The sequence below is a fragment of the Ictidomys tridecemlineatus genome, chromosome 3 (assembly GCF_052094955.1).
Source record: "Ictidomys tridecemlineatus isolate mIctTri1 chromosome 3, mIctTri1.hap1, whole genome shotgun sequence".
NCBI lineage: Eukaryota > Metazoa > Chordata > Mammalia > Rodentia > Sciuridae > Ictidomys > Ictidomys tridecemlineatus.
Window position 1 is genome coordinate 171,530,812 of NC_135479.1, and position 19,412 is coordinate 171,550,223.

Here is a 19,412-nt window from a genome sequence, read left to right on the forward strand (position 1 = left end):
GCATTCACAAGGCCCTGGGGTTCAATCCCCAGCACCATCAAAAAAAAAAAGAAAAAGATGAAGAAATATTAAGTATAAAAGTGCACATAATAGAACACTATAACATAATGACAAACAGTTATTTTTATATGTACTTCTCTATATGTTTAGCTATAATATAGAGAAAAAAATTACAAGAGTATAATCCAAACTTATATACAATAGTTATATAAAAAAGTTAGTATTCAGTTGGGTATGTGATCAAGGAGGCCTTTTACTTGATCTATATTACTCAATTTTTTTCTCTAAACAATTGAATGATTCTATGTATATTTGTATAATTAAAAGCACATTTTAAAAATTATCAAATATATTTTTAAATAGATCAGATAAGGCCAAGCCCGGTGGGGCACGCCTGTAATCCCAGAGGCTTGGGAGGCTGAGACAGGAGGATCACCAGTTCAAAGCCAGCCTCAGCAGAAGCCAGGTGCTAAGCAACTCAGTGAGACTCTGTTTCTAAATAAAATACAAAATAGGCCTGGGGATGTGGCTCAGTGGTTGAGTGCCCCTGAGTTCAATCCCCGGTATCCACGCCCGAAAAAAAAGATTAAATAAAATTGATAGAAAAGTACCCATTTAAAATTAATAGGTCTTTAATATGTTTACAAAGAATAGATAGGGAGAAATGAGGGAAACAAAAATAAAATATATTGAATTGATTATATATGGGAAGAAAAGCCATATATGAATATAAACACAAAAATAGCCTGGTAATAAACAGAAAAAAAAAAGAAACCAATGGGTAGTTTTTCATGATAGAAAAAAGATAAAAATATTCTCAGGAAATCTGGTTGCTTACTCATGTTTTATTTAAAAAAATTAAAGGTCAGTTATAGATTGGATAATTAGAAATATCCCTCATGTTTTGGAATCATGGTCCCCACTACAATAAGGTTCAGAGGCAGGCTTTCAGACAATAATGACAGTGGTAACATTATCAGTGGATTAACCCATTTAATGGATTAATAATTTGAATAGACTACCAGGTGGTAACTTTAGGCAGGTGGAGCATGGCTGGATAAAGTAGGTCACTGGGGGTATGCCCTTGGGATCTTTATCTATCCCTGGCCCCTTCTTTTTTCTCTTTTTGCTTCCTGGCTGCCATAAGCTGAGCAGATTTCCTATTCTGCCATATTTGGCCTCACTTCAAGCCTAGAGCAATGGAGTTGGCCAACCATGAATTAAGCCTCTAAAACCATGATCTCAAATAACCTTTTTCTCCTCTAAGTTCTTCTTGTCAGTATTTTGGTCACAGCAATGAAAAGCTGACTAACACAGAAATTAGTACCAAGAAATGGGATCCTATTTCTGTGACTAACCTGACCATGTGGCTCATATGCCTTTGGTAGTGGTTTAAGGACTTTGGAAGGGTTTGGAGATGCAGAATAGAGAAGCCTTAGAATATTATAAACAGAGCTCAAATGGCGATTCTGGTAGGAGCTCAGAGGACCTGAATGCCAAATGGTATATGAACAGTAAAGACTGTGCTCAGGAGGTTTCAGATGGGAATTATAATTCTATTGTGAATTACACTAGAGGCCATTGTGCAGCATCCTGGCAAAGAACTTGTCTACATTTTGCCCACATCCTGAGATTTTTCTGTAAGGCTAAATTTAAAGGAAATGGACTAATTAATCTGGTAGAGGAAAATTTCAAGGTAGAACAGCATTCTGGCAATGGCATGAGTATTGCTTGCAGCTTTTAGCCAGCTTTAGTGTGATAATCAGGAGCAAATGGCATAGAGGAAAGATTTTTTAAACTTGCAGTTTGGCCTGAAAAGTACATGTGATTGCTGAAGATTGCCACTACTGAACAGAAGCTAACTACTTTGTATGGACAATAGAAAAGATGTCTTGATGGCATCTCAGGAATCAACAAGATCACACCCATTGCAGGTTCAAGGGTGTTAAAATGTTTAACAAGACCCCAGGGGTACCCTATTTACACAGGAATACCTAGGAAGTTTCCTCAGGATTCCTTTCACAGTGCTTGGCCATTCAAGTACTTGGATGCTGCAGCAGCCATGGTCCAAATGGGCCTGGCTACTGTGCCAGCTAGTGATAGACTTTGACATCTACCATGTGATGCTGGTTTTATAGGAATGCAAGATGCTGAAGTTAGGGAGTCACAAAGTTTCCACTGAGATTCCAACAGAAAACCTATGATGTCAGGCAAAGGGTGTCAGGGCCGAATCCCTGTAGGCAGCACCTGAGAGGGCGATGTCTGAAGCAGGGAAAGTAATGCCAAAGCTGCATGGAGACCCCAGGACTAAGAGATGCCAAGAATGTGGAACATCTGCTGAGAAAAACGACAGGAAGTGAGCAGAACCAGACAAAGAAAGAGGCCACATGGGCTGTAATCAGTAAGGTCAAAGGGGTAGAGCTATCCAATTCCTTTGGGGCCCATATCACACTAGTACAAGTGATGCCCCAGATCCCAAATGCAGAGCTGCAGTATCTAATGTTTTTCTGGCTATCTGGTGTTGGTTTGGTCCCATTCCTTCTTTCTATGCCAACATTCCTCCCTTTTAAATGAAAATGTTCATTCTGTGTCATTGTATATTAGGCATATGTAATTTGCCTTTGATTTTTGCAGAGACAATTAAAAGTTATTTGCCTTTGGTACTGGAGGGGCCTTTGGATTTAGGCTTTGAACAATGCTGGAATTGTTATAAGAACTCTTAGACATCAACTGAAAGCATTTGCACTGTGAGATGGAAAAGAGCTTTTGCAGACCAGAGGTAAAATGTTATGGTTTGTGTCTAGAAATATTCCCTGAAAAACTCATGTTTTGGAAGTATGGTCCCCAATACAACAAGGTTCAGAGAACTGTAACCCCAGAAGTGAGTTAATCCATTTGATGAATTGATAATTTCAATGCACTGCTAGGTGGTAACTATAGATAGGTGGGGCATGGCTAGATGAACTAAGTCACTGGGGGTGTGTTCTTGGGGATTATATTTTGTTCCTGGCACCCTGATTTATCTCTGTATCCTGGCTCTCGTGAGCTGAATAACTATCATCAATCAGGCTCTTCCATCATGATGTTCTGTCTCACCTCAGGTTCACAGCAATGGTGTGAGCTGACCACAAATTCAATTTTGAAACTCTGAACCCAAAATAAACTTTTCTTCAAGTTTTCCTGTCAGGTATTTGGGTCACAGCCACAAAACTCTTACTAACACAGTCATGGTATTAATGTGGCACCACAAAATTTGTTATCTATTATAAAGTTTAAGGGACATCAAGGGCAAGGCCTGAGTAGCAGAAATATTTAATTAAGAAATTGAACTAGAAAATTATATGAGAAAGATCTAAACAATATTTTAAAGCTAATAACCCAGTCAGTAAAAAGGAAAGAGAATAAAGAGTTTTCAAAAATGTCTTAAGAGTCATAGTATATAAATGACAGACATTGGAAGCATTCGAACAAATGGTCTGCAAGGGTTCTGACCGTGGGAATATATAGGATAGCGTTTCCTGTATATTTCCAGGGAGTAAAAGGTGCCCTGTTACCAATGGCTGGAATATTCTGCAGTTTTTCCCAGGCACTCTTAGGATAACCAATGCATGCTTAGCCAGAACACATATCTAACCATAAACAAAAAATCTTACATTATAACCTGTTGTAACCTACTTGACGATATAATAAACAATAATGTACAGTGACCGAATGTAACCTATTAGTATAAATAAAGTTGGCAGCTTGGATGAGGAGCCATTCTGCCTTTGTACCTTGCTTCTGTCTCCTTTTGATTTCTTTACAATGATCGAACTGCCAGATTAAAAATATTCAGAAAAACCTTCTTTCTGGTAAGTACTACTATGAACTATAATTCTGAGCCAGTGCATAATATGAGCAAGAACAAAAGTATGCATTAGTGTTGGTCATGATATTTAGATAAGGGTATATATTCATTGTTGGAAATTAAGCACACTATCAGAATTTCATACCGTGACTCACTGAAATTCTACATGTAAGTGGTAATGAGTGATAGGTCACAGTTTTATTTTAAATATTCTAGAATTTTTTTTTCAAGCATTATCATAGTTTGGATATTGTTTGTGTTCTCCAAAGGTCTATATGCTGAAAGCTAGTGTAGTGGCAGGGACGTGGTGGAACCTTTCTGAAATGGGACACAGTGAAAAGTTTTTACATCCCATCCTCAGAAGGGATTAATATAGTTATTTCAGAATCCTGGTTAGTTCCTGAAAGAGTGAGTTTTATTAAAAAATAAATAAAAAATAAAAATTCCTGGCCCCTAAATCCTTCTGACTTCTAATCTTACTCTGTGATCTATCCCTTTTGTATATACTGCCACCATGAGACAATTTGCTACATGATATAATACAGCCAAAAGGCACTCAACCAGAGCTGAACAGATTATGGCATCATGCTCTTGAACTGAGAGCTATAAAAGCTTTTCTTTATAAAATTACCATCCGTGGGTATTTCGTTATGGCAATAGAACAATGGACTAATACAAGCATTAAAAAATTGGCATTAATTGGGAAAAGTGTATAAGTAAAAATCTCTTGGAATCCCAGTGGCTCAGAAGGCTGCGGCAGGAGAATTACAAGTTCAAAGCCAGCCTCAGCAACTTGGCAAGGCCTTAAGCAAGTTAAACTTTCAGTATCTAAATAAAAAATATAAAAAAGGCTTGGGAATGTGGCTCAGTGGTTAAGTGCCCTTGAGTTCAATCCCTGATACCAAAAAAAAAAAAAAAAGTCTCTTTTGGAACTAGATGGATGGCATTAAGGATGTCCCTAATGCTTCTGATCAATGCAGGAAACCAAATACCTCTTTTTAAAAATTTTTTATTTATATATGACAACAGAATGCATTATAATTCTTATTACACATATATAGCACAATTTTTCATATCTCGGGTTGTATACACAGTATATTCACACCAATTCGTGTCTTCATACCTTTACTTTAGACAATAAGGATCATCACATTCCACCATCATTAATAACCCCATGCCTCCCTACCTCTTGGTGGCCAGTTACTTCTGGAAAACATCTTAGAAGGCAGATGTGTGAAAACTAGTTATATCTTCCTAAAGAAGATAATATTCTTTAGGAATATAATATTAAATATTAGACATTTAATATTCTTGAGGACCACAGCGAAAACTTAAAATAGTTACTCATTTTAAACAGACACTGCTGTATTTCTGAATTCTCTGCACTAGCTGACTCACCTAGAAGATTACCAAAATTTGCATCCTGGTCCAAAATTACTCCTGTAAGAGGACTGATCAGATTCTGATAAAAGGATGATGACCTTAGGCTTGGGACAGTCCCAGTAAACAACTTTGAACCACAGAAAATCATCTGCACCCTTTAATGGACAATGTATATGATAATTGCATTTCACCAGGAGTTAGAAGTCATAGCATGAGAGCAAAAAAGGAAGAGGCTGGGAATTCAAAGGCATTAATCATGGATACCTACATAGAAAGCATTTCATTTGACAGCTTTACATGCTTTGTCACACCCATTTACATTATGCTAGAAACTCAAATATACTTTTGTATTAACAGTGCTCACCTTAAGAGTTCCATCTGTAGAACAGGCAAATTCCTTCTTTGATGTATCCTACAGGTTGCCTTTTGAGGATCAGAAGAGAATAACCAACTTCGATCATTTGAACATGGAGCATCAACCAACACCTACAACAGAGAAAGGCAAACAATGCAAATATGCTGTCAGGCAAGAAGTATTTAGAAAAGCTACATAATAAACAGTAAGTAAAAAAAAAATTCTTTGGAATAAAAAATATATGTGATAAGTTCTTTATAATCTTTTCTCATTAATATGTTTCAAAAATTTTTCCTATGTGGTTTCAGTATTTGGGTTTTGTTTGTTTTGTTTGGGGAAATGCAAGATGGGAGTCTTCAGGTCTACTAATGTCTATTAATGACATTTAACATTCTTGATGACCACAGCAAAAACTTAAAATAGTTACTCATTTTAAACAGACACTGCTGTATTTCTGAATTTTCTGCACTTATTTTTAAGAACATTTCAATTTCAGTTTACTGAAATAACCTTTTTTTCTTCAATTCTCATACTCTGATATGTTACTCTTATATTAAAGCTGTCAGTAGACATGTCTATGGATTAACCCAAATAATATCTGATCTTTTTCTGCGTATTCTTCAGGTACCTGGAAATATAAAACATTCTATAATCCCCAAACCCAATGTTACTGTTTTCTGTGAACTTTGTTGACCATCAAATTAAAAGTGCACCCATGTTCACTTTATCAAAATTTCCCAGAGTGCTGAGAAAATGTACTGGGCTATATCTGGGAACAGAAGGAAAACCACAATAACAAAGCAACTAAATTTTGGTATTGGGAGTTTATCAGTTTGTCATAATGTAATAAAAGTACCTTGTCAAATGTTTCAGGCTGAGCATCTCCTATTTCTCTGCCATCTGATTCAGACACTTTAATTACATTTATCAAAGGTTGTGGGATGAAAGATTCTAATGTCTGCCTCAGCCATCTCAACCTCAGTCTATCGTATTCATTACAATGAAGATACCCTAAATATAAAAGATTAAAAAGTTTCACATGAAGGCAATGTAATTGTTAAATTCTTACTTTTCAGTAAATAAATTTCAGAACAATAACTTTATCATAATTATATAGAAACTGGGCTCAGAGGTAAAAATTATAATTATCTTGTACTTTAAAAACAGAAATACATACACGTACACTATAATAGTCATACCTATATACCCTTTCAGAAGTTCTAATATTTATTCAATCAAGTCTAATTTTGGGGTAGGGTAAAAATCTAGAGAATTATGAATTCCTAAAGATGAGCTATACAACAATACCTCAGACACCATTCTTACAGCAAAGCACTAGCTGTCAAGAATAAACAACATATTTTAATATTGGATAGATATGTATTTATCCATGGTACAAGCTATTATTTTAAATGCAGGAAAATAACATAGTATGTGGGAAAAATGTTATAGACTCTATAACGAGGAAGACAAATTATTTTGAGTTTGGAAATTTTAGGGAAGTTACTTAGCTCTTTAAGAGTTTCGGTTTCTTTGTCTGAGAATGGGGATTATCTAAGTATTTTATAGAGTGGCTGTTATGATTAAGTACAACAGACATTGAGAACAAGATGGTGGCTAAGATGCTCATTGATCCTCTCCTCCCTGAGACACCACAGCTATCCACAGATCAAACTACCTCACAAGAACTAAGGAAGGCAGGTGAGAGAATACAATGTCTGGTTTTAGTATAAAAATAAGAATAAAAGATGCAAATAAGAAGTCAGTAAAGAATAACCCATGTCACCACTCCCACAACACCAAGCAGTATGGCATAGAAAGAGACACGTCCCACTTGGGGGAATGAGAAGGAATTAAGGGAGACCTTAGACTTGAAACTAGGACCACTATTCTGAAATCCAGTGCCTCATAGAGTCCCATAGTTCCTGTCCACAGGGAGTACTTACAGACTAAGCCTCTAGATATACCTTAGCCAGGTAGCTGATTGCCTCCACTATTTTTCTGCCAACATGGGGCAGCAGAGTGAGAAGCAATACTCTGCCAACCGGGAAACTGGGCAGGAAAGTGAGCTTAGACTTGCACTGGAGCACAGAGCCAAGACTGTCATGATGGAGCCTGAAGTCCATGTTTTCAGTCTACAACTTGTAGATGAAGCTTCTACACCTGCCTGACATCAAGTGAAGACCTATACTCTGGTAGGACAGACTTGTATTTCAGCATGCATCACTGCCAAATTCTGTATAGGTCTGGTATACATCCTTGAGTCAGTACTGGTCTTTACAGCTGCGAGACTCAGGTGTGAACAGCTTAGCACAGCCTGGGCAAATAAGGAAATTATCTTTACTACCCTTCCCCCAAACTTGGTCAGCATAGCAAGGAGCAACACTCATTCCATTGGTGAGTAAAACAGGAAAGTGAGCATAGGACTGCCTTGGAATTTAGTGCCAGGCTGATGATACCTAACACTGGGTAGAGTCTTATGGTCCCTGTTCTCAAGCAGTGCCTTAGAATGGAGTATCTGTACCTGTTCTGGTACCATAGTGAAAAACCAGCCTCTACCTCAGAGCAAAGCCTGTCCAAGAAAGGGACATGACCTTTGTCCTTGAAAAGACCCACAGAGCACTCCTAGGCACATTCCCACTCTGCTAAGTTGTTTATCTACAAATAACAGGAGAGATCTCCTGCACCAGGTGTCCCTGACTCAGTCAGGCTAGGTGGAGACCCATAGCAACCCCCTAGCAGCCACCAATCAGCATGAGACAGGGAAATACCTGGGATGCCAGATGACCCTCCCAGTAGTTTATGGTGTTGGGAAACCAGGTAGTTCAGCACGAACACCCCTCTTGGCTTAAACCAATCAGTTCAAATGAATCCCCCTCTTGTAGTAACCAATCACCCCTACCCAACCTGTTCCCGCTAGTAAATGTGCTAATCATGTTTTAGAGTTGTTATTTGATTTTCCCGCAGTGTGTGATGATTTGCTAAGAGATGCTATGACGTATGTGGGGGTCCCTGCCTTCTCCAAAGAGCGTATAAAACTGCTGCAAACCTTGGGCTCAGGGTCTCTCAGCATCACCAGTTGTTGTGTGCACGCGGAGGACCAAGCTAGCTAGCCATAAACACCTCTTTGCTGTTTACATCGATCTTGGTCTCTGGTGGTCTTTTGGGGGTCCCAAATTCGAGCATAACAATAGTATATGAGACTTCCATTTCAGTCAGCATTACCTATGGCTGGGGGTAAAGTCTTGGTAGACAGACTATACTAGTGTAGGTACCTGTGCTATATTGGTCTTGGTGGGCTCAGTGTTTCAGTGTTGATGCCATGGGACTCCCCACTCCATTCCTCCCCGACAGTACACAAAGAGCAACTGTCCACTTTGGGCAAGAAGAGAGAGGCAGGCATTCAAGTTGTTGCATAAGATCCTAGAGCCAATCCTTCTGTGATGATGCCAGAACCCAGAAGAATCCTGCAGTATCTGATCTTAGGCTTGTGACTAGATGAAGCATCTGGTCTACCCCAGTCCCAGATGGAGGCTTGCAGACTTTGCTATTTAGTCACTCTTCCAGTTCATTTAGCCAAATACCTACTGTGGATGTGGGGCAAAAGTAGGCTTGGGGACCCTTTTAGCCTTGAAATAGCAACAACTTGTAGCAAACCTGGACTTAGAATGCCATCTAGTGATGAAATTGCAGAAAGGTCCACAGAGAAAATAAGCAGACTGCTTTTAATTTTTAGGGGGGCAGGCCCAAAGAAAGCCAGATTATGAAAACTAGAATAAACACCTAATCCTCTAACAGAGAGACTACAATATATGCTAACAAATGTCAAGAACTTTCAGAGATCATGGTCTCATTTATCTGATAAAATAAGGCACCAGAAACTGACCATATATTAATCAGTATCTGTGAACTCTTAGAATTCAATGAACTTCAATAAAACAATAAAATCATTCAGTGCTGTAACAAAGAATCTTAACAAATTGAATTTTAAAGAAATTGAACAGAAATCCTGTGATGGAAGGTATCACTAGCAGAATAGAACAGAAGAAAAAATAATCAGTAGGCTAGGAGACAGGTTATTTCAAAATACATAGTTGATGTATTTTATACTTATAAAGTTGCTTTCTGAGGGAGGGCTGATTAGGGTTGCTAGTCTGTCATACCAAGGGAAACAGAAGCCCTAATCATTGCTACATCCCTTACCTTTCTATCTACCATCCAATGCTTTACACATAGTACATGCACACGATATATAACTGACCTAATTTTTGAAACATGGAATTATAGTAAAAAAATATTTTAATCACAACTAAAAAACCAGAACAGCATAAGTAATAACTTTAGCTTTAGTTAAGATTCTCAATTCAGCATTTTAAAATAGTTCCCAGCTGAAATATAGCTTAATGCTACATTATTATTTTGCTTAAATGTATATTTTATTTTAAATGGTCTTAGGTTGGTTGAACTTCTAAAAACATAAAGTGTCAAGTGGCATGTTTCCACATGGATATATATTAATATATATTAATTACATTGAGACAATTTCAATTTATGTCATAATTTCATTTAACCAGGAAAGAAAGTAAAAAAATTCCTGAAAACATTACTGAGGCTTTAGTTTCTGTACATGGCAGCCTTTGGATCACATAAAAGAAGTGAAATGGGTAACTTCATTCATTTATTTTTGTATATTTAACTTAAGAGAAAAAAAAATCCTGCCTTATTTCTAGTTCTGTCAATTATGCTCTGGTAATTATGACTGATTCCCATTTTCCTCTCAGTGTAAAAACTGGAATACTAAAAGTGCTAAAAAGGCTAGTGATAAGTTTCTCCGTACATGGAAACAATAGTATAAATTCATAAAAGAACATATGGCAACATTACATTTATTAACTTATTGATATTAGATTAGAATACTTTTGAGAGTACAACCACTTTAAGGTTCTGTTACCAAGTACTTATTATGAACTAGGTACAGAGTTAGTTGCTGGAGACATAAAGATAAATAAGAACCTGAAAGGGTAAAGTTTCTAAGCTACAAAGCCTGAATTAAAATGTAAAAAGACCGGGCATCGCAAAGTTCCTCTGCTATACCCAGAACCTGAAATTCCTGAGATAGTTAAGACAACGCCCTTCTGGCCATTTAGCCTAAGGCCCTGTGCAGTTTGTCACAGGGCCCGAACCAATCAGTTTGAATGTGTACCCCGCTTAGGAGTGACCAATCACCCCCGCCCGACCTGTTCCCGCCAATGAATGTGCTAATCACGTCTCAGAGTTGTTGTTCAATTTTCCCCGAGCCTCATGATGATTTGTTCTGATGTATGCAAAGCCCCCCCTCCCGCCCCCCCTCCCCAAAAAGTGTACTTAAGCTCTGCTTGACCTCTGCTCTGGGCTCTGGGCTGCTCTCCCTTCCTGAGTGAGCCTTGAGCCCCAGCATGCTGGTTCAATAAACTCCCTCCTGCCAATTGCATGAAGCCAGTCTCTTGTGTGGTCTCTTCCTCCGATGTTTCGCTGGACCCTTACAAACCCCTTCCTACACTTAACTACAGTCGGAAGTGGAATGTCACTGGGAAATCCTGAAATAGTCAATACCACAATGGTGAAACCTTGGATTCAGACCTGGGCTTTGCCAATTACCTTAGACAATTAACAGTTAACTTTTGTCTCTGTTTCATCTATAATTTAGGGCTCATAATCACCAACTCATAGCATTGTAGAATTGTGAGATAGTATATAGGGCACAGTCACATTATTGTTCTAAGCCCTAAGACTTTAGAAGATGTTTATACAGAGATATAAGTTGTTTGCTTATCAAAGCATATTTGAAAAGCATAGATTTATGAAATGTGAATAACATAGTTCATGGCACAATGACTAAAACGGTCATTCTTTTTATTATTACTCCAAAGAGGATACACCTAATGCAGGGAACACAAAGATGGCTTTTTGGGGAAGTTGATTCCTGAGGTAAAACTTGAAAAGGAGTTAGCAGAGGAAGAAGTACAAAGTGGTACCAGTAGAATGTGCAAAAAAACTATAGAGATATGAAGGAGCAGGAAGGACAGCAAAAGAAATTCAACAAAGAAAGGAGTCCTTCTGATTTTCTCTACTAGGAAAGGCTAACCAGAGGTCAGATATCACTGACAGTGAGGAGAATTTCACTCCAGGAGGGACACAGCCCTCAGCAAGAAAGCTGACCATCCTATTCCACCAAGGACAGTTCATATGTTAATGCTTTCCTGTTCAGAATCATAGCTGGTTACCACATTTCTATTAAAAAAGCATGGCACTACAGAGGCTGGGATCACAAAACAAAACAATGGTCAGTTCATCACTATGCTAACAGGTTGGAGCAGCTGGACCAACAGAAAAGTGGACTCATTTTTTCAACTGGCCTAAAATATAAGCTTTTTAATTGTTCAAAGTTGTAAGCCCCTTTTTCAAGAATAATGACCAGTACTAATCTAAAAAAACTTTGGTGTGTAAACTGCACACCTAGTACAGCCAACATTTAAAGTTTTGCATATGAAAGCTTTGATTAGCATTGCTTCTGCATTCCAAATTCCAGCACTATGGTTAACCTAATTTGGGCTTCAAGCATGAGCATGAAGACATCTGTACTTTATAGTGAACCAGTATCATTAGTGAACTTACATGAAAAGCTTCTTTACTTGGAACACTGCCTATAGTTCACTTGGTATAAAAACAGGAAGATTCTTCCCCACTTCATACTCCTAGAATATACCAGTTTGCCTTTGGGTTCCTAATCAAATCAACTTCACTACCACAAATATGTAAAATATTTATATCCTACTAATAAGGAAAATTCAAAATTAAAATACTCTCTCTTCAAAATGGTTCCCAAATTTCAAGTTTCTCTTCCCTCTTTTATAATATTAAAAATTCTGTATTCAGAATTCATAAGGATAACCTTATAACAGTCAATATAAAAATATTGCCAAAGAACATAGAATGGAAGTAAAAACAAATAATCCATATAATATGTAATTCTTATAGGTAGCAGAAGGACATGAGTAGTAGAAACTTGAAATTAAGGGGACAATTCCATAGACTAAGCCTATACTTTATAAAGCAATTCACTCAAGGTCATTCTGGCCCTGCTCTGGATTAAGTCAGTAGGATATGTTACCTTACTTGCAAACAACCCTTATCCTCTGGGAATAGAAGGAAATTCTCCTTCAAAGATTAGCTTGACAGCCCCCTGGGAGACATCCTGCCTGGGAGGCATCCTGCAGCTACCTATCTCCCTGGAACATCCTGCGGGTATTAGGATCATCAGACATCTTACACCAGGCAGTTTTACCACCCACATCCAGCAATTGCTGATTAGAGAGCTTCCCCATCCCCAGCATATGAATACCCACCCACATCCAGCAATTGCTGATTAGAGAGCTTCTCCATCCCCAGCATATAAATACCCCTGTGTGAACAATAAAAGTTTGCAGCTTGATCAGAACTTTTGTCTTGCTGTCACCTTTCGTGTCTCTTGTCCCTTCATTCCTCCCCATCTAGGTTCGCTGCCCACGTTGATGTGTCCTGCCAGTCGGGACAATCCTCATTGCTTTTCTCTCTGGGTAGAGGAATGATCATCCAAAGATTCTTTCCATAAGAAAAACACAATTTACCTTGAAAGTGAACTATTGTGATCTTTACATAGAACAAAGATTCCAAGACTTAGGAAGATACTTAAAAACAAAGCCCAACAACCATAAAATCTGTACAAACAAGTTCCAATAACACTTGGTCAAAGTGATTAAGAGCTGCCTTTAGATCTTTAACATGCTATTTTAATTTCATTATAATAGTAAAATTCCCCATCCCCCTGGGTTTCTCTTGGGTACCTGTAGGTAAAATCATGTGCAGTAAGGACTGTGGGAGGTCAATCTTACACATGATTGAGTTACACTCCCTGGCTGGGTGCTGAAGCGCTCAGTTGCAGAAATGTGGCAGAACTTTTCTCACCCTTCTTGGGTGCAAGGGTTGGTGTCTCGTGCATGGGTGTCTTTCTACAGCCCCATGGGTGAAGCTACGCTCACCTGTTCCTTTGTAATATAACGCTTTGCCCTGTTTAGGATAGAATCTTCCATGGAAGTGCCTTGTGTGTGTCCCATTCTCTTATTGTGCCCTTGGGTGTGGCCTACTCAGGTGTCAATCAATCTGCTGACAGTTAACATCATGAAGATACTCAGCCCCCTGAAACCTGAACCCTTGCCTCATTTAAATAACTTCTCCTGGATAAAATGGGTCAGCGAGTGCTCTTGCTCGCTCTCTTTCTGTGGACCCTTAAGGTCAGAGGAGCCGTCACAGTGACCCCAAAGAAAAAGGTATTTGTGTCTCTTGTGTGGTTATTTCGTGCAGCCCAGTTAGCCCAGTTTATCTGGAGTGACCTCTGAGCAGATTGCATCAGATTATTGAGCCCGGCAAAGGACTCAATAATCTGATACAATCTGTCAATCAAAAGTTAAGAGGTGGCACCTGGGTGGAACACTCTAGAAACTTCCCTAAGACCCCCAAGTAGACTAGGGAATAAAGGGAGAGCAATCTTGCTCTCCTCTTTGAGATGACTCACCCTTTCCCTTGAGGGTTTTTTCCTTTCTTTCCTAATAAAATTTGCTGTTGTAATACATTTTATGTCTTGCTTAAAATCTTCTCGTAAGAAGATAGTAGTCAAAAATCAAAATGTAATCTCCTGGATTCCCCAGAATACCACCAGTAACAATTCCATAAAATTTTGTTCCAAATCATAAAAATAAGGTCATGTATAAAACAATCTTGTCTATTGTGATTTCTTACACTAAAATATAGCAAGTTTCGGTAACAGAACTTTAACCAGAACTCTAAAACACTCAGTATTTTCTGTTAAATATACAGTTAATATGAGATAAAAGAATTAAAAAAAAAAGGTAGAAAGCAAATGTAAAGAAAGTATAAGTAAATTGTTAGACCAGAACGAAAGAAAAGACCACTGACTCCAATTAAAATCAAATTAAAGCAAACTTATTATTTCGACCGGCCGGCCTGCCTCTCCCTCCCAAAACAGCGGGAACAAGACAGCACCCCAGCTTTCCTGCAGCCCAGCTTTCCAGCCCAGAAAGTTACACAAAGGGGGGTTACAGATAACAGAACTCTGACAAGCATCACACTAATGGTAGTTTACATTTTTTTGCTGGCCCCAACATCAGAATTTATGAGGACCATTAGAGCCTCAGAGAAGGTCGTTATCTGACCAGGGAAGGCCAATATTTATGAGGCATCACTAAAGTTTCAGAGAGGGCTGCTATCTGGTCAGAGAGCCAGGCGTGGGTGAGTTCAAGGCACGGGAAGGCATTCCAAGCAGGTTCAGAATTTGCAGTAATTTATAGTAAAGCCGAAATTATCTTTTCATGGCTTTGTGGCGAGATGACTCCCAATTTTAAGAAAAGATCATATTGGGTCTATCAAAATATAATCTTAAATTTTCATATGCTTTTCCAGGTCTGTCACCGCCACATTTCTGGGAAGTCTTAAATCTACCTTGTGCATTGTTAACTAATGACCAATAAATAGTTAAGGCAGAGAAAGAGAGAGAGAGAGAGAGAGATGCATTTTGAGGAACCTGAAATTTAGGAGGCTTTACAGTATTATCCATTGATCAGATAATGAAGGTCATGTCAGTCTAACAATTCTGAGAATGACCAAATTACTACAAACCACCTTAAGATAACTAAAAAGATACTATCCTTACAGATTTCCCCATAACCACACCTCACCAATTTTCTTTTAAGTGGAGAGTTGGGAACCCCAAAGTATACTTCTCACTTTCAAAGATGGCCTGACTTCTCTCTTAAATGTGTATTCTTTGCTTTCATAAATAAATATCTGTCTATATTGACTGGCATGTGCTGCAGTTCTTCTCCAACACATAAGACAAGGATCCTTCTGGCCCTGAGTCAAGTTCCTCCATATCTCTGAGAAACCCTTGGACCCACTTCCAGAGATATCACTTCTGCTGTGACAAGATAGATTTGAACCAATGCCAAGTACAGCTGGATCCTTATTAAAATATATTTTAACAGGGAGTGATCTCAAAGGAAGAAATACACTGGCAGTCTTCAAATTGGAATATGCATGCCCTGGGGTATACATGCCAGTTTTCGAAGGAATAAGGAGACCTAGAATAATTTCAAAAGAATCAGTTTTCAGATCAACTTCCTAAAGGAGAAAAAAAAATCCTCCAGTGGGGACTCTCCTTTCACATGGCAATTCATCAATTTTACAAATGAAAAAGTAAGGTTCCCAATCATCCAGAATCATAAAGCAAATTATACCAGGGTTTAGATACCTCCAGAAAATATAAATGAATACATATATGCACAAATATATATGTATATATAAGTATATATATATATACACACAATATACACACACATATATAAAATATACTTATATATAATATACATATATGTTATATATATGTATGTGAGTATATACAATCAAACTGGCTTCAACACTTCACCTTATACAAAATGAAAAATAGATTTAAACAGTGCTCACTCAATGTATCATCAAAATAATGCTTAATGAGAGACCTGTATGTGATTTGGGACCATAATTCAGGAATTTAAAGTACCAATGAAAACACTATAATACATTCCCACCATTTCTGTGTGAACTACAATATTTACATGTATAAAAATAAAATCTTCAAATAAAACTCAAACAGAACTGATGCTGAACTCTATCTTATCTAGCAATAAGTAATATTTATCCAGGGAATCTGAATTCATTTTTTTAAAGTATCCATCTATTTCATTAAGAAAACATTAACTGATGGAGATCTGGCTCAGTGATAGAGAGTTTGCCTAGCATGTGTGAGGCTCTGGGTTCAATCCTCAGCATCACAAAAGAAAAAAAAAGAAAAAGGAAGAAGAAGATAATAAATGTGGACTTGTTGATCAGTATTTATAAAACTGTGTATCACTTTTGCACTAGTAATAATAGTAGTGATGAAGTCATTTCAAAAGAACTTATTGCTTTGGCCCATACTTGCCACATGTGGCTATGAGCACTTGAAATGTAGTTAGTTCAAACAGAAATGTGCTCTCTGTAAAATAACCAATTTCAAAGACTTGTAAAAAATAAGAATGTAAAATACCTCAGTAAACATTTTTATTTTGATCATATGTTAATATACAACTTTGAATAACATTCAATTAATTTCACCTGTTTCTATATTTTCCCGATGACTATTCAAATATTTTAAATTTATATGTATTCCATAATTGTTATGGTTTGGATATGTGGTATTCCCCCAAAACTCTTGTATAAATACAAGAAAATTCAGATGTGAAATGAGTAGGTAATGAGAACCTTTAATCAGTGCATTAATCCACTTGGGAGGATTTAACTGGGTGGTGACTATATACATGTAGGGTATGGCTAAAGGATGTAGACCACTGGGGGTATGCCTTCAGGGTATATATTTTGTTCCTGGTGAGTGGAGCTCTCTCTGCTTCTGGATTATTATGCCCGAAACTGTTTTTCTCCTTTGCATCCTTTTACCTTGATATTCTGCTTCATCTTGGTCACAGAGCAATAAAATTGGAAGTCCATGAACTGAGGCCTCTGAAACTGTGTGCACCAAATAAACTTTTCCCTCTCTAAAAGTGTTCTTGTCAGATCTTTTGGTCATAGCAGTAAAAAATCTGACTAAAAAAAAATATTATATTTCTGTTGGACAGGTACAGTAAAATAATTTTAAATGTACATGTTTTGTTGCAGAAATGTATGAAGTGATTTTAATACAAGATTTTCAAGTACAGTAGTAGAGCACCTACTTAGCACAAAAAAAAAAGAAAGAAAAGAAAGTAAACAACAAAATTTTAAAAAGCCTGTGTCACTGGCTAATGGCACTCATATTCATACCTGGTAGATCTGTTCAAAAAATGTTAAAATTTTGTTTCCAATTATCTGTTAGGGCTTGGAAGCTGGAAAGAGTGTTATTTACACTGCATCATTCAGCTAATGTTTCCAGTCTTGTCTACAGTGGTTTTCAAGTTTCTTACGTTTGCAAACTCAATCTTACATTTCTTCCCATACACTTTCAAAGAATTTTTTAACATACAGATATGAAACAATTGTTAATCAAGGAAATAAAAGCACACTACCTGGCCAAGCACATTGTAGCAGTGCTAATGATTTGCCTCCAGGAGCAGCACATAGATCTAGAGCCTTCTCCCCATCCCGTAATTCCAGAGCTAGTACTGGGAGAAGAGAAGCAGCATTCAGGAGATAGTATTTTTTCAGGTTACCAAACTGGTGTCTTTCTGAAGGCAAACGGTCTGTAGTTCTGCTGAGGTAACACTTTAGTGATTTAGGACAGTAGGGTAAAGATCCTTGAAAGAGTTGGTGATAGCCCTTCAAATATAAATCCATTTCCAGTTCAAAAGGATAATTGAATCGGTTGAGGAGGACAGCATATTGCCACAATGATGGAGATATCAGTACATCCCTAGAAACAGAAAACAAAAGATTGTTAATATGAAACACATTAATACCATTTTATATTATCAATGGGGTGACCATTGTTCTAAGTTTATACTTATCTCTGATTTTCAGAGACAGGATCAGTCTTTCTGACTTTTCCTTTTGCCTCATAAAGACCTGATATGATTCCATCAGCTCATGTTATGAACCTATCTTTATTTAAAGTTTTTATTTTTACTGTAGCTTTTTTTTAAAATTAATTTTGATCATTAAAATACAATACTGAGTTTTTTGTGCCCCCCTTAAGTTCTACACAAGGGAAGTATAGTTTTAACTTTCCCTACAGAATATCTTGCCAAAAAAATATGGCCTGCCTTTACAGGCAATGATAGTAAAAAATCTATTTTGCATTTAGTCAAAATAGATTTCTGACTATCACTACATGCACAAGAAAGTGTTTCACTTAGAGACAAAATTTAAAACAAGAGATTGTTATTATTGAAGGGAAAGGTACCATCAAAAAATATGTTTAAAGAAATTAGTATTAAAGTTTTATATGATTAGGATAAAAGGTGTGAAAACCTAATTACAGTGAACTCTACAGGAATGGAGTTAATGAGATGATGAGTGGCTCAGAAGATTCAGATTCAAAGATGATTTAAAATTCACTCACGGACTGATGGTGCAAGCTTTCCCCCCAGTATCTTTACTTTCTTGAATTTGTATTTGGCCCAACAAGTAGATCTCTTGACAATCACAATCTCACATCAACTGATAGATGATATAACGATAAATAATTAATTTACTAGATGACCTTTCTGAGTTATTTGGGAGCCTCATTAAACATGGTCAATTAAATAAATTCCAGCTGCTACTCACCCTGGAGTTGACTATGTGAGGAATGGTTGGATTGAAATCTAACACCTTCGACTCAAGCATGCCAGGTGAATTTCAATTTAGGCCTGTTATATGGAACTGCTTTCCATTTTCAGTGCCTCGTATTTGTCATGGATGATATACAACTGAATCCTGGCATATCTGTTTCAGCTGTTTTGGAAGATGACCATCTACTTAAGAAAGGAATTTGCAAAGTTTACTGTGCACCAAGAGTTTGATTTAAAAAAAAAAAAAAAAAAAAAAAGACCACTGAGCCCAACCTGGATTCAGCAGGTCTGAGACAAGACCTGAAAATAGTCAGAACCAATTTAATGTATACAGATTGGAATGACTTGGCTTAAGTCATGTGCCTACCTCTTAGCTAACAAAAGGCAGGACACTCTTAACTGATTAATATCAGATAAGGCAAACCTCTATTTATTATTCTTTTTTCTTCAAAACGTT

The 19,412-nt window shown here is 37.4% G+C and overlaps 1 protein-coding gene across 2 annotated transcripts in view; it reads right to left on the reverse strand.

The window, feature by feature from the left end:
- Nsun3 (NOP2/Sun RNA methyltransferase 3) overlaps positions 1-19,412 on the reverse strand; it is a 54,812-nt gene that overhangs the window by 24,137 nt on the left and 11,263 nt on the right. For both annotated transcript variants that reach the window (XM_005336762.5, XM_013363541.4), the window contains 3 exons: positions 17,753-18,096; positions 6,442-6,596; positions 5,595-5,716 (listed from right to left, as the gene is read on the reverse strand). In XM_005336762.5, the coding sequence (XP_005336819.1) occupies positions 5,595-5,716; positions 6,442-6,596; positions 17,753-18,096 (621 nt within the window). The remainder of the gene's footprint in view (positions 1-5,594; positions 5,717-6,441; positions 6,597-17,752; positions 18,097-19,412) is intronic.